The following is a 15,066-nucleotide window of genomic DNA, read 5'->3' as shown; positions in this document are numbered from 1 at the left end:
GTCTACAAATAATAAATGCTGGAGAGGATGTGGAGAAAAGGGAACCCTCCTACATATACTGTTGGTGGGAATGTAAATTGGTGCGGCCACTATGGAAAACAGTATGGAGGTTCCTTACAAAACTAAAAATAGAGTTGCCATATGATCCACCAATCCCACTCCTGGGCATATATCCGGATAAAACTATAATTCAAAAAGATGAATGCACCCCAATGTTCATAGCAGCACTGTTTACAATAGCCAAGACATGGAAGCAACCTAAATGTCCATTGACAGATGAATGGATAAAGAAGATGTGGTGTGTGTATATATATATATATATATATATGTCAGCCATAAAAAAGAAAGAAATAATGCCATTTGCAGCAACATGGATGGACCTAGAGATTATCATACTAAGTGAAGTAAGTCAGACAGAGAAAGATAAATACCATATGATATCACATGTGAATCTAAAATATGATACAAATGAACTTATTTACAAAACAGAAACAGACTCACAGACATAGAAAACAAATGTATGGTTACCAAAGGGGAAAGGCAGTGGGGGAGGGATAAATTAGGAGTTTGGGATTAGCAGATACAAACCATTGTATATAAAATAGATAAACAACAAGGTCCTACTGTATAGCATAGGGAACTATATTAAATATCTTATAATAAACCATAATGGAAAAGAATATGAAAAAGAATATATATATATATATATATATATATATATATATATATATAAACCTGAATCACCTTGCTATACACCAGAAACTAACACAACATTGTAAATCAACTATATTTCAATAAAAAAAAATTTTAACATTATGCTAAGTGGAAAAAAAAAGACACAAAGGTCACACGCATTATTTGACTGATATTAAATACCCTTAATAGGTAAATCCACAGAGACAGAAAGCAGAAGGGTGGTTACCAGTTGGCTGCCAGGAGCTGAGGGGAGAGGGGACCTGAGACTGCATGCTTAATGGGTGTGGTGTTTTCTTTTGCGGTGATGAAAATATTTTGGAATTCGATAGAAGTGGTGGTTGCTCAACAACGTGAATACTAAATGCCATTGAATTGTAAACTCTAAAATAGTTAATATTGTCACAGGGATCTCACCTCGATTAAATTTAATCCCCTCCAGCCAGCACACCCCTGGCCCTACAGCCTACAAAACATGGGCCCAGCTCCAGGCGGTTCTGCTCTCTTTTTGCTGCTGCTGTGCGGCTTGTGTGAGACAGGCAACGTCTCTGGATAAGGAAGCCCATCCTCCCTCCCCGCAGAGGTACCTCAGGGATCAAATGACTAACTGAGGTGAAAGAGCTCTGAGAAGCAGGATGTTCTGCTGACACGATGCTCACCAACAACACAAATCCGGGGGCTCCACGCTTTCCCCTTGGCTTGGAGGGAGAGAGAAGCCTGGTGTCCGTCTTCTCTCTCTCTCCCTCTCTCTCTCCTCCACACTTGGCCAGAGCAGTATGAGCTGTAGGGGGGAGAATGCTGTTCTTCTTCCCCTCCCCATCCAGGAGTCTCCCCGAAGCTCAACACAGCCCCTTCCCCACCCACATTCAGTCTACCTCTCTCTCCAGATTCTCACCTCAGATCACAAAGTGAAGGCTGGGGGAATGCAGGGGTGGCCATTCAGCAAAAGAGCCAGAGTGATTACGTCTGAATAATTTTCAGATTTATTTTAGCCCTCACACTCCCATCCAGTTCTGCTTCAGTAGGTATCAAGACAGACAGGGGACAGTGGGATGCCAATCCCATTTATCGGGTGGAAAATACATACATACGTAAAGCATTAGCACGTCACTTTGATGGCTCATTTAATTCTCACAGACACCCGTATTAGTAGATACTGTTGCTGTCCCATTTTGCAGAGGAGAGAACTGAGGCTTAAAGAGGTAAATTCACACAGCCACAGGAGTCTGGAATTTAACGCTTGCAGCCTGACTCCTCCCTGTCACCGCTACACTGGATGTTTTGCTGTGACTTCCCCTCTAACTGGATTGGGGGAAGGCAGGAAAAACCCCGACCCTCTCCCACAGAGCCTCAGCCAGTGATACTGCTTCCCGGATGAGAAGGGCGGCCCTGAAGCCCGCAGCAAAGCCAGCCCCACGGCCACGGTCCCTCCAGCCTCCCCGCAGCTCCACAGCAGTCCAGACCTGCCGGCCCTCCAGGACCGGAGGTGCTCCCAACAGGGAAACTCAGGTGAGTGTTGCCCTCTCTCAGGGAAGAAGGCAGTGGAGTTTGGAGACGATTGACTTTCCTGCACGATCCACAGATGTTCCCAGGGATGAACTGGAAGTGTGTGTGTCTGTGTCTGTGTTTGTGTATGTGTGTCCCATACACAAGGCCCAAATAGCAAGACAGAGCAAGAGCCCCTAAGGAAGGCCTGTGTGAAAGGGCCAAAGGGTGAAGCGCCAGGAGAGAAGTGGAGGTTGAGCCCACCTGGGCTGGAGGAGGGCGGGACTGGCCTGGCCGGGGAGAAAGCGTTTGGCCTCTGGTCTCTCCCACCACTGAGACCCCTTAACAAAATATTTGTGTTCGTGGGTTAAAGCCGGCAGTGAGTCGTGTGCTATTTATTCACGGTTTGAATGTTACACTTCCCTTTCTTGCCTCTTCAGACGCAGGATCTTTCCCCGAAGCCTCCTGGCCCCTGTGGCCTGCGACCTTGGGAACACCAGGCTGCTTTCGAGGCCTACTCTCTCTTCCAACCCTCCCTTCTCCCCACTAGGCACTCGCTGGTCCTCATGTCAGCTCCGGGGCCCAGCGTGGCGCCCGCCAGCGAGGCGGGAGAGATCCACAACTGGACGGAACTGCTCCACTTCTTCAACCACACCCTGCCTGAGTGCCACATGGAGCTCAGCGAGAGCACCAAGCGAGTGGCCCTCTTCGTGCTCTACCTGGCTGTCTTCGTGGTCGGGCTGGTGGAGAACCTCCTGGTGATCTGCGTCAACTGGCGCGGGGCGGCCCGCGCAGGGCTGCTGCGCCTCTACGTCCTCAACATGGCCATCGCCGACCTGGGCATCGTCCTGTCCCTGCCTGTGTGGATGCTGGAGGTCACGCTGGACTACACCTGGCTCTGGGGCAGCTTCTCCTGCCGCTTCACTCACTACTTCTACTTTGCCAACATGTACAGCAGCATCTTCTTCCTGGTGTGCCTCAGCATCGACCGCTACGTCACCCTGACCAATGCTTCTCCCTCCTGGCAGCGCCACCAGCATCGAGGGCGGCGGGCCGTGTGTGCCGGGGTCTGGGTCCTCTCGGCCCTCATCCCGCTGCCCGAGGTGGTCCACATCCGGCTGGTGGAGAGCTTTGAGCCCATGTGCCTCTTCATGGCACCGTTTGAAACGTACAGCACATGGGCCCTGGCGGTGGCCCTGTCCACCACTGTCCTGGGCTTCCTGCTGCCCTTCCCTCTCATTGCGGTCTTCAACGTGCTGACGGCCTGCCGGCTTCGGCGGGCAGGACAGCCTGAGGGCCGGCGCCACTGCCTGCTGGTGTGTGCCTACATTGCCGTCTTTGTCACCTGCTGGCTGCCCTACCATGTGACCCTGCTGCTGATCACACTGCACGGGACCCACATCTCCCTCCACTGCTATCTGGCCCACCTGCTCTACTTCTTCTACGACATCATTGACTGCTTCTCCATGCTCCACTGCGTCGTCAACCCCATCCTGTACAACTTTCTCAGCCCAAGCTTCCGGGGCCGGCTGCTCAACGCTGTGGTCCATTACCTTCCCAAGGTCCAGGCCAGGGAAGGCAGACATGCTTCCTCCTCCTCCTCCTCCACCCAGCATTCCATCATCATCACCAAGGAGGGCAGCCAGCCCCCTGCAGCCAGCCCCCGCCACCACCCAAGCCTGAACTTCCAGGCAGCAGACACCCCACCCACCTCTGCTCCTCGGGCTCTTACAGCCAGCTGAGGAAGATTCCAGTCTCCTCTACCAGCCAAGTAGAAAGCTGGAAGTGTAGGTGAGAGATCGGGGGGGGGGGGGGGGGCGGGGGCAGGGGGAGAGGGTCAGAGCCCTCATGGCCGAATTTTGAGTATGTCTTAAAATATTGAAGTCGGGGGATGGGGTGGGAGGCAGGGAGGGAGAGGGAACGGGTCCTTGGCGTTGTACCATTCGACACGGTCCCTGTGCCGAAGGGAGACACGCAGGGGAAAAGGAGAAATAAAAGAATAGAGACAGACATGACTCTGGATCTCTGAAAAAGTCTGCACTGCAAGCTGGGACTGGGAAGGGAGCTGAAGCTAAAGAGATGCTCAGCAGAAACCAGACGCACCCGTTTCAGAAACCACCCTGGCCGGAAAGAGTGAGCTCCACAGGAACCCCACACAACTTTCCTTTTGCGTTTGTGCTTGTTGATCTCCTAGCACACATGCAGGCTACAGGGACAAGAGGCCAGAGGCCAAGGAGCCAGGAGGCCTCAGGAGGCTGTTTCCTAGCAGTGCATTCTCAATGTGATGATAAATGGAGGGGGTGGGCGGTGGGGACAGCAGGGGCGGGGTGAAGCTGAGGTCCGAGACAGGCACCCTGCAGCTGGGCCGGCCCGAGGATTCTCCACCCCCGCCATGCAGGAAAGGGCTCCATTTCCTTGCTGATACTCTCCCCTTCGTCCATCCTGATCCCCTCCCCCCAAAGCAGAGGAGCTGTCCCAGAGTCCACGCTCCTCGTAGCCCATCTTCCCCCAGCTCTGGGTCTAGCAGGTTTCCAGACTTCTACCCTCAGTCCCTCCCTTTCTCTCCAGATCGTAGGAAAATATCAAGACATCCACTCTGGGAGCAGACTTCGGGACAGGCAGCAGCAGGCACTGACAAGTGCTGTGTCCCTCAGCCTTTGCCCCTGCACGGGGTGGGGAAGTGGAAATCTTCCAATTCTGTCACAGGGCAGAGTTCTGGTGTTCTCCTAAGTCAGGTCTCACCCTCAGACTTCTTTCTTCCTGGCCAAGTCGTCTCATAATTTTCCTGTCCAGCAACTTCTATTAACACTTGTCCTATAGACAGGAAAAGAAGTCCTCTTGTTAACAAGGAGGTCTTCTGGAAAGGGCTCATTTATCAGTTTGGGAAACTAGAACCATGTCCATGAAGCACTCTGACTGAAGTAGAGCCTAAGAGCAGGTCCCAGCCTACCAGTGCCGAGCCCTCGGCCTCTCCATCCTGCCTGTGGAGAACGAAAGGTTTGTGGACACAGTCACTGAGAACTTCTGTCCTGCTCAAGTGCTCAGTATGTCAGGAATGTTTAACTTGGAATAACCACTCGCTGACCTAGAGCACCATCTCCTCTGCACTTAGAAATCTGAGACTGTATTCACCAGATGCATTAAACATGTGCTCCAGCGGTGTATGAACCCGTTTGTCAGGAACACAGAGGGAAATCTGTGTCTAACTCCCCCTTCTCATTGGGCCCAAACCTGAAAAAGGGCCTTTTCTTTTCTTTTCTTTTTTTTAAGAGTCTTAACGCTTCAAACAGCTGCTTGGTGGCACAGACCTGAAACCTTTTTCAGCCAGGGGAGTTTGGGTTGTGACTTGGCGCTGCGGTAAGGGCTGAACCTAACAATGCACAGAATGCATTAGAAAGACTTTCCTCACTTGTGCCCACATAAAAACCCAGGCCAGATCCAATGCCCTTATCACTGACCCCTCTGACTCAGGGTCCAGAAGTTGTCTCAAGGAAACCCAGTTTTACATCTCTGTCGCACCCCAGATTACCTGAGGCCACTTTCCCAACATCTTCTCTTCTCATGGACTCCATTTTGGCAACCAGTGACCACCCTGGCGGCACAAATACTTCCTTAGGGCCTGAGAGGAGAACTCGTGTGCTGACAGCAGCAAGGCCCTCTGCTCTACATTTGCAGAGCACTGATGGGGGCCTGGGCCCAAGCAGTGTGCTCTGAGACCAAATGGACCACATCGCATCCTAACTTCTAGAGAGGTCTGTCTCTTCTCTGTGGGGGGGACATTTGTTACCAACCTCATGAAATCAGCCCTTCTCTGAATCTGCCTCTCTCCACTCTGACATATCACGTCGTGGTGAATTAAATGGCACTGGCAAGACAATCTGCGGCCAAATCTCTGGTCCAACCAGACATTAGCAGAGTCCCACTGCTCTCTCTCTGGGCCAACAGAAGATTCCCCCAGAGATGGTCCCTCTGAAAAGGTTGGGCCATTGAGTTAATTTTCCACTAAAAACAGATCAAGTCCGGGGAATTCCAGCTACAGGAAAGGAAAATGTGCACCTGAAAGAATGCTGGCACCTGCTGAGCAGAACACTGCTACTGAAAGGGTGACGGCCCAGATCCTCTGAACCCTGAGGGATGAGCACGGTCACAGTAAATGAGAAAAGAATTCCCATTTCAAATTTCCTTTTTTTATTCTAAATAAAAACCACACTTTGTGCCGAACAATGGAATATAAAAGAATCAGATGTACAACGATTTTAGACATCTACTATTTGGGGGGAAAAGTTTACAAAATATACAAAACTTTACAGCAATAGATAGTAAACACTTAAATATTAGGAGGTCAGTACTTATTAATTTAATGGAAGGAGTTAAGACGTCAACAATTTTTCTTGGTTTCAAAAGAGATTTAGCTAGTAGAGGTGGGAGGGGAGGGTGGACTGGACAGGGGAAGGGTGTTAGAGAAACATCCAAGGTAAAAGTTTCCTTTTCATTCTGATGTTGTTTACCATGAGTTATCACGTTGAAATCAACGCTGTGTGCCCTGCTTCCCGATTCATTCAGCGCAGGATTTAGGGAAAAGGACACATGGGGACTCCCACATGGGCAGATTTCTCCACACAGCCCACTTCCATGCCACCAAAATCATGCCCATCTATGAAGGAATTGAAATTCACTTCCTAAATTGAGTAGTCTGGGGACTAGGGCACAGCAGGTGGCCAGAGGAGGACGAAAATCCACCAGCAGCAAAACCTGACTGGGGAGAAGGTATTTAAGCTCAAAGGTTATCCTAGAGACAAAAGGGTACTGACAGAGCAGAAGAAAGTCAGAAAGAATTTTTATCCATTTCCTGACCCCTCCACCCCCACCTCCTTTCTTCCCAACTAGCCATGAACTAGAGTGACTCCACTTAAAATTTAGGACCAAATACCAGGGTACAGCAGAGCTTCCCAGCAGGTGCTGTGGCATCAGTGAGCCGTGGATGGGCCAGAGGAGCACCAGGATACTGATCCCTTCCTCTGGCCACAGCAGCTGTTTACAGTGTGCCATTAGAGTATCACCGTTTTCCCTTAGGAAAAGAGTTGGGAACGGCCTTGTGTTTGCTTTACTGCTCTAGTCGCCATCTTGAAATTCTTAATAATTTTTAAACAAAGGGCTCTGTAAATTATGTAGCTGGTCCTGAGTACAGAACAAGAAAAAGGGAGAAAAGGGAGAAGAAAAGACATTCAAGGATCAAACAGAACTTTGGAACAATACAGCAGGAGACAGTGCTAAACTGGGCTCCGGGGCAGAGAGGGCAACAAAATCCAAAGAACAGTTGAAAAAATTTTAAATTCAAAATACAATTAATACCTTCCACCAGGTATCCTAGAGCACCCTTTGCCACAATATAGTGTTTCAAGTAAAACAGTGCAGAAAAGGGTGAGCTGGTGGCAGAGGCAGCAAACATGACTCCAAACAGAGGAAGGGTTGAGGTGCGAACATGGGGGACACACAGGGGAACAGGGTTTGGTCAATGAGCCTCATGAGCTACTGACCTGCTACATGTCTGACTGCAACCAGCCGGGCCACCCTGGCTGACCACTTTGCCTCAGGGGGATCAGGGGGTGCAGTTTCTTGTTTAGTGTTTCAGGGGCAAAGTTTCAAGGACTTGCTTTTTGGTTTACTGGCGAAAAGGGAAAACTTCACAGTTTCAGGTTAAGTATACAGACTACCCAGCAACCATGATATCCTCTGTTAAGGAAGAGGGCTTCTCCAGCATACTGATCCATTCTCAGCTACCTGGCTGGGTCTGAGTATCTCCACTCTCAGATCCGGCCCTTCAAAACTCAGTCCTCACCAACAATCTGGGAGAAACCACTCCGGCTTGAAAAGCTTAGCAGATAGGTGACTGTAGTCTTTTACACACCTTCCTTCTTAATTGTCTAATGGTCAGCGTGGGAAGAAAGGGAGCAGTCAGTCAGGGAAGAAGTGTCAGCACTGCTTTCTGACAAGAATGCCCCAGGGGAACATTTAACTAGTTGGATTCAGATGGTGAAAGGTGGCCACTTGACAAGTCCCTTCATGTAATGGTCACCCCACCAGATAGCCATGCACACAAACTCAGAGGCTTTATCAGTTTAGGGCTGGGGAGAGAGGCAGCAGGTCCAACAGGGACAGAGCTTTGGTTTACTTGTATGTCTTATTATAGCTTCCCAACTTTAGGAAGGATGAGAAAATATGCAAAAAGGTCCTTCATGTGACTTGATCCCCTCAACCCAGTGCCCAACCTACTCAATCAGAGGACGGAAAGGGGATGGAAGGCCTAAGGATTTAACAAGCCTCAACTTTCTAGAATGTAGATCCATTACCTAAATGGTTCCCTGGGTCTATTCTGCAAGAGACTATCTGGAGAGAAAGAAAAGAATTTGCTTGTTTAAAGGCTTGACCTGTTCTCCCCTAGTTTTAGCCCCTGTTTCCCAAATATCTGGCCAGGATTGTCCCCTGGAATGTGGCTACTTGCTGGGGAGAAGCTCATTTTCCTGAAGGCTCTTATCCAAGAGATGCTGGGTAATATGTACACAGAAACAAAAATAAATAAATATTAATGTCCAAAAAGGCCTTGTGGGTTAATTAAAACCACTTGCTTGTAAAACAGCCTGGGGTGCTGCTGAGTCCCACGAGGGGCTGTATCAGGGCCGAGGCCAGGGACCCCCAGAGCTCGCCTGAGCAGGTGAGGTAGTATGGGTTACTGAGGTGCCACCTTGTGAGATGCGAGATCCGAGGGCCCTCTCCCTCAAGCCTTCTTTGGGTAAGACCCCTCAAAAAGGCAACTAAGAACGGAGCCAACCAGCACCCCAGGACTGGGCAGACCCATTCCCGAGTCACCCAGGGAGGGCCTGAACCAGCTGCTGGTCAATAGCGCCCCCTGGTGGCGACACAATGACAGATCAGGATAAATTCCAGCAGGTCAAAGGGGAGCTGCCAAAGCTCTGGCCCAGTTAGCACAAAGTATTAACGACAGGTTACCTGACTGGGACAGACAGACACACATCCCGCTACAAACCACCAGTTACTCGGGTCCCTTTAATCCTGAAGGGCTCACAGTCCACCACTCCACCTCATGGGGTCTTCTCATCTACGCTATAGGCCAAACACACTTCTAGGTGGGAGACTGGATGTAAATTAAGGCAAGGCTGCTGCTTCAGAGACATCCCCACCTCTCCACCAGGAAACTCAAGGTCGATGGACGTGGCCAGATGACAGAGGATTACATCAAAGCGGCTCCCTGTCCTTTCTGCCCACAGGGAAGGCCTGACATCCCGGGCCATCACTCCATAAAATTGTGTTTCTTTGGAATTGAGGAGAAAAGAGAAAACCTCCCTTCCTGTCCATCCAGGCTGCCACTTCCGGCAGCACTACAGGACACCCCTTCTGGCTGGCAAGGATTCATCCCAAAGCCTTCTGACCTAAACAGAACGCTTTGTCCCCAGTTTGGATCTAGCTGCCAAGAGATTTTACTGTCCCATCAGCAGATTCGAGCCATGGAACAAGCAGGACCCTCCATCCCTGACCCCTTTCCCCTGCTGAGGGCTGGGACTGGCACCTGAGGTGAGCTGCCCTGCTGACCAGTCTTTTCTGAATGACCACATTCCCAAAATCTCTCTCATAGCTGGTTGTCCCGGTTGGAGGTCTGGCAGTAATACCCACGGTGAAAACCTCTCTTCACCTCCTCTGTTCAGTGAGGCTGTCGGTTGGATTCTTAGCAGCATAAAACCTATCAGTAAACTAAAACTCGAGCGGCTGGGGAAGGGGATCTAGTTGACACCAACTGCCTGACGAGATCCCAAAACCAGCCTCAAAAGAATCAAAAACACAGCCCTCCACGGGCAAGAACAGGTAAGGAGGTAAACATGATATAGGGCCGTTGTTCTCAAAAACAGTAACAGTGCTCATGTGCTATTTCTTCTTTCTTCTTCTTTCAACACAGGACAGAACAGAACTCCTGGCAAGGCAAAACTGTAACTTCAGCTGGGGAGGGACCAACAGCCATTAGCAAACCAACGTCCTGGCTGCTGCCTGGGAGCTCCCCCTGGCTCTGCTGGGACCCAGTCAGCTGTCCAGGTTCTTTTCGGCCTCTTTGGAATGGATAATGTACATGAAGGTCTGCTCAATGGTGAAGTCAGGCGGGAGGCTGCCTTTGTGCACGCCGACGTGCTTGCTCATGAGGTTAAGGGTGGAGCTGTAGTGGCCACAGACCGTGCAGCGATACATGAGGGCCCCCGAGTGCGTCTTCAGGTGGCATTTGATGGTCGAGCGGCCTCGGAAGAACTTGTGGCACACCTTACACTGGTACGGCTTCTCGCCCGTGTGGATCCGCCGGTGGTAGTTGAACTCACTCGTGTGGGCAAACCTTTTGCCACACACCTTGCAGCTGTACTTGCTATTCCCGGGTTGGCCCTGCAGCACGAGCTCCTCATTCAGGAACTCCTCAGCCGGCAGCTTCCGCTTCTGGAGAGCTGGGTGCTGTAGCCCCAAACCAGGCCGTGCGTCAAGGCCACTGTTGCATTTGTGCTGGCTGACGTGGTAGCGATAGGCAGCCTCCGACTTGAAGCTCTGGCTGCACAAGTGACAGTGGAAGAGGGCGTCTTCCAGGCTTTGGTGCACAGCCATGTGCTTCTCCAGGAGAGGCCAGTCCACAAAGCTGTTCGCACAGACAGAGCAGGAGAAGACTGAGATACCGAGATGGGAGAGTGTGTGCCACATGAGGCTGCAGAGGTTGAGGTGGCGCTGGTCACAGACACTGCAGGCCTGGCCCTTCAGGTTCAGATGGTCGAGGATGTGGCCCCGGACCACGTGGAAATCCTTGGCCAATGCCTTCCCGCAGGCAGCACACTGCAGCTCTGCGGAGGCTGCCCCTGAAAAGAGACCCAGCTTCCCAGGCAGGGGGTCGTTGGGGTGGACGATGATGTTGTTCTCAAATATTCCATCCCGTCGGTGGAGGGTCAGCTGCCACTGGGTAAAGAACTTAGTTTCACACATGTCGCAGGAGAAGAGGAAAATACCAATGTGGGACAGAACATGGGTCACCCGGGAGTTTCGGTCCTGGAAGTGGGTCTCACAGACCTTGCAGTTGCCGGTCAGCAGGTCCACATGGTCCCGAGCATGCTGTCGGATCAGTTGAATGTTGGGCTCTAGAACTTTCTTGCATACCTGGCAGGGCATGGCCTTATTCTCTCGGTTGTCACTCTCTCCAAAAGTCAGCTCGTCCTCACTGTCATCACTCAACTCAATCACCTCCTCAGCTGTGCCTATCTCCTCGGTGGGGTCTTCAAACTGCAAGTCATCATCCCCCAGGTCCTCCAGCTGGAGCTCCTCCATCTGCCCAAAGCTCGGGTCTTTGGAGTGGTCGCTATTGCTCAGACAGGAGTTGGTCCCAGTGGTGATGTCTATTGCATTGTTGGGGGTGAAGAAACTGTTTTTACTGAAGTCTCCGTTGCTCTGGACTTTGTATGGCTGGCAGGACCTTGTGCTGGTTTGCATGCCCATGCTGACAGGGCCTAGGACAGGCTGGGTCACCACACCGGGAACGGACGTGAATGGAGCAGGGGCATCATGGTCTTCTGTCTTTGGCGGCAGTGGCTGCTGCGGCAGAGGCAGGCTATGGTTAGTGTCACTGGTAACGTTTCTCTCTTCCTCTTTATAGTTTCCTCCAGCATCACTAGGCAACGCATAGTTTCGATCAGGACCAAAGTGCTCCCCCCCACCCTTGAGTTCTCCAAGGGGATGGGCTGGTTCTGCTGAGCTACAACTCAGGGTACTGGAGTGGCTCTCACTGGTGCTGGTCAGGGGCTTGGCCACAGCAGTGCTCTCCAGGTCAGGAAAGGTGGAGTGACAGGCCCGGAGGAGATCCTCCATACCCAGTCGCTCAGCTACCTCGTAAATGACCCCAACGTTGATCAGGTCCGTGAAGAGCTCTGACGTGTAGACAAAGCTCAGAATCTTCTCAAAGTTGGCGGGGGTGATGAAGTCTACCACATAGGTCCTGGCAGCATCAAGCCCAGTGTTCAGGAAGAGGTTCTGGAAGTAGCCAGCTGCGCAGGCCAGCACGGCTTTGTGGGCTGGGAAGGAGCGGCTCCCCACTACGATGGTGACATCACACATGGTCTCGGAGAGCCGGCACTTGTTGAGTTCCTTCAGCAGGTTGTTGGGGTGGTTGGTGCTTTGCAGTTTGATCCTCATGCCCATCTTAGCAGCTCCTATGATGTTGCCTCCTTATCAGCACGGTTAATCTGTGGACAGCAAAAGGAAAAGGTGGATGGCCAAACACACCCCTGCCGGTGAGGAGTTCTGCAGGACAAAATGCCACCAGTCTGCACGTTTCCAAGCCCTGGGCGGAGAGCAAGAGTGAATGGACAGACACCTGCTCCATTCTGCTCGGGGCAAGGACAGCAAAAGTGACAGGGCAGTGACCTCTCTCCCTGCATACTCCCAAAGACAAGAGTTGTCACAACAAAATCCAAAACTATTGAAAAAAATCTGATGGGTTGGTCTTTTTTTTTTTTTTTTTTTTTTTTTTTTTTTTTTTTTTTTTTTTTTTTTATGCGTTACGCGGGCCTCTCACTGTTGTGGCCTCTCCCGCTGCGGAGGACAGGCTCCGGACGCGCAGGCTCAGCGGCCATGGCTCACGGGCCCAGCCGCTCCGCGGCACGTGGGACCTTCCCAGACCGGGGCACGAACCCGTGTCCCCTGCATCGGCAGGCGGACTCTCAACCACTGCGCCACCAGGGAAGCCCGGGTTGGTCTTTAAGAGTAAGAGAAGCTGTAGGCCTGGGTGGACAGAAGCTAGTGCCTTAAAGCCAAGCCAGAAGCATCCTCTCGACACAATCTTATACTCCATTACCAGAGCAACTGGTTCTAATTTTTCTCATATTAAATGCCTAATTTCTTCCTGAATCCAGGCTTTCCTATCTCACTGAGTATATTCTCTTCGCTTATGATGCCAAATGCCATATACATACTTGAACACAATTATCAAGCTCCATTAGCTGTTGGGGACAAGATAAGGATGCTCTACCCTTTAGTTTCCTATCATTGCTGTGATCGTTCAGGCCGTAAAAAAATCTCTTGCTTATTCTTGAGTTCCCATCTCTCCCTACCTACGCTACCTGCCTCCCCTCTTGTCTCTCCATAGCCCAGAGCCATTCAGATACTGCTCTATCACATTCTCTGTATGCTGTGGATGAAGTTAAGACACTCAGACACCAGAGAAGTAAAGCAAAGCAGAACACCACTGTGGCATTTAATATTACCTAAATATGCTTCAATTTTTCTTCCCACCCTTTTCAGGATTTATGCTTATGTTGACCAGAAGTAAGAGATATATACCTGATGCCATAAGAAGGCATCTAATTACATAGGTAACTCCTAAAGGCTTGCTCAGTACCACTTTTTCCCCTTTTTGAGTCCTGCCCGCCAGAAAGAAGACAAACTAGTTGCCTTCTCTCTCGGCCTCACGACTCGCCCTGGGCAACACAGACCCTTTCTTCACCTCACCACATTCGACTAACTCCCAACTTTTTCTGGGGCCCAGGAAGCTTCTGAGCATTGCTGGGTACCAGCCAAGCATCTCCCGGGCCCTGGTGGCCACATATCAGCGGTCAGTAGGTCCGGACACCGGGAAGCCCAAGCGGGCAGTGGGAGGGGACGGATTCGGAACTTCGGAGAAGGCACCCCAACAATCCCGCGGCGCCGCCGTCTCCCCTCTGGAGGGTCGAATCCGAGAGGAAGAGCGTTGGATCTGGCTGGGGCACTCCATCTGGGAGGCATCGAGCACTTCGGTCCCTCCCCAAACAGCGGGGGAATTCCTCAGGGCGACCTCGGGCGGGGACGGGGGCTGGCGGCGGGGAGCGGGGTCGGATGGGGATCGAGGGGATAGGCGGCGGGGCCGGCCAGGGTCGGCGCGCGGCCGGGGAGGATGGGTCCGGCCGAGGGGAGCGGGCAGGAGGGAGCCAAGCGAGAGCGAGAGAAAGGCTGGGACGGGGGTCGGGCCTCGACCGGGGCAGCCCTACGGCCGGGCCGCGCTTACCCGGCTCCGCGGGGCTCGAGCACCATCGCCGCCGCCGCCTCACACAAAGGCCCCGGCCCGCCGTGCCCGGCCCGACAAGGAGGCGGCGCCGCCGGCCGCGGCCAGACTCTCCATCCGCCGCGCCGCTCGCCGCACCGGCCCGGGCCGCCCCCACCGCCCGGCCCGCAGCGCCCCCCGCCGTCCCGGAGGAGGCAGCGCCCCCCGCCGCTCGGCCGCAGCGCCCCCAGCCGCCCAGGAGGAGGCAGCGCCCCCTCAAGGCGGGGCCGGGCGCGAGGCCAGCGGGCCAAAGCCGCCGAGCCTCCGGCCGGCCTCACCCCTCGCGCCCCCTCCGCTTCCCCGTCCGGCCCTCGCGCTACCTGGGACCCTCGGCCCCACCTCCAACCCCCGCGCGGCCCAGGGACCGCCGCCGCCGGGCCCCGCGGGCAACTGTGAGGACGTTTCCAACACCCCCATCCCCAACCCAGGCCTGGCTTTTCTGAAGCACTGATCCTCCGGATGCAGGACCACTCCCTCCTCGCGCTGGTACCTGGAGAAGTGAAAAACCCTATCCCAGCTCTGAGCTTAAATCGGCTTCCCTGTTCCACATCTCATATTCCCAGAAGTTTACTCTCAGAACGTCTGCTGTTGTAGTTTTACACGAAGTTGTGAGACTGTTTGATTAATTTACGTCTCCTCCACCAGGCAGTGACCTTCCTGAAGGCAGGGCGCCGTGGTTCTGCACACTACCGCGTCCCTGCGCTTCCCACACGCTTCTGGTTCATATGATAGGTGCTTAACAAAGCCTGTTTGAATGAATGAACAAGTACTTTTGGGTCCCTGGT

General features: G+C 52.5%; 2 protein-coding genes across 2 annotated transcripts; one reads left to right on the top strand and one right to left on the bottom strand.

Annotated features, from left to right (window-relative positions):
- Positions 1-2,092: 2,092 nt before the first annotated feature.
- Positions 2,093-4,190, top strand: GPR182 (G protein-coupled receptor 182). The gene is made up of 2 exons (XM_065888020.1): positions 2,093-2,202; positions 2,729-4,190. Exon 2 carries the CDS (start codon positions 2,745-2,747, stop codon positions 3,918-3,920), a length of 1,176 nt encoding a protein of 391 aa, XP_065744092.1. The 5' UTR covers positions 2,093-2,202; positions 2,729-2,744; the 3' UTR covers positions 3,921-4,190.
- Positions 4,191-10,269: 6,079 nt separating this feature from the next.
- On the bottom strand, positions 10,270-12,405 carry ZBTB39 (zinc finger and BTB domain containing 39). The gene has a single exon (XM_065888334.1). It carries the CDS (start codon positions 12,403-12,405, stop codon positions 10,270-10,272), a length of 2,136 nt encoding a protein of 711 aa, XP_065744406.1.
- Positions 12,406-15,066: the final 2,661 nt, after the last annotated feature.

Source organism: Phocoena phocoena, chromosome 11 (genome assembly GCF_963924675.1).
Source record: "Phocoena phocoena chromosome 11, mPhoPho1.1, whole genome shotgun sequence".
In the NCBI taxonomy this organism is placed as follows: domain Eukaryota; kingdom Metazoa; phylum Chordata; class Mammalia; order Artiodactyla; family Phocoenidae; genus Phocoena; species Phocoena phocoena.
Note: the sequence above shows the minus strand (reverse complement) of the source record. Positions and strands in the feature narration are given on the sequence as shown.

Excerpts from the sequence above, each read along its gene's own strand:
- ZBTB39 (XM_065888334.1), bottom strand. The coding sequence starts at position 12,405 with ATGGGCATGAGGATCAAACTGCAAAGCACCAACCACCCCAACAACCTG.
- GPR182 (XM_065888020.1), top strand. The coding sequence starts at position 2,745 with ATGTCAGCTCCGGGGCCCAGCGTGGCGCCCGCCAGCGAGGCGGGAGAG.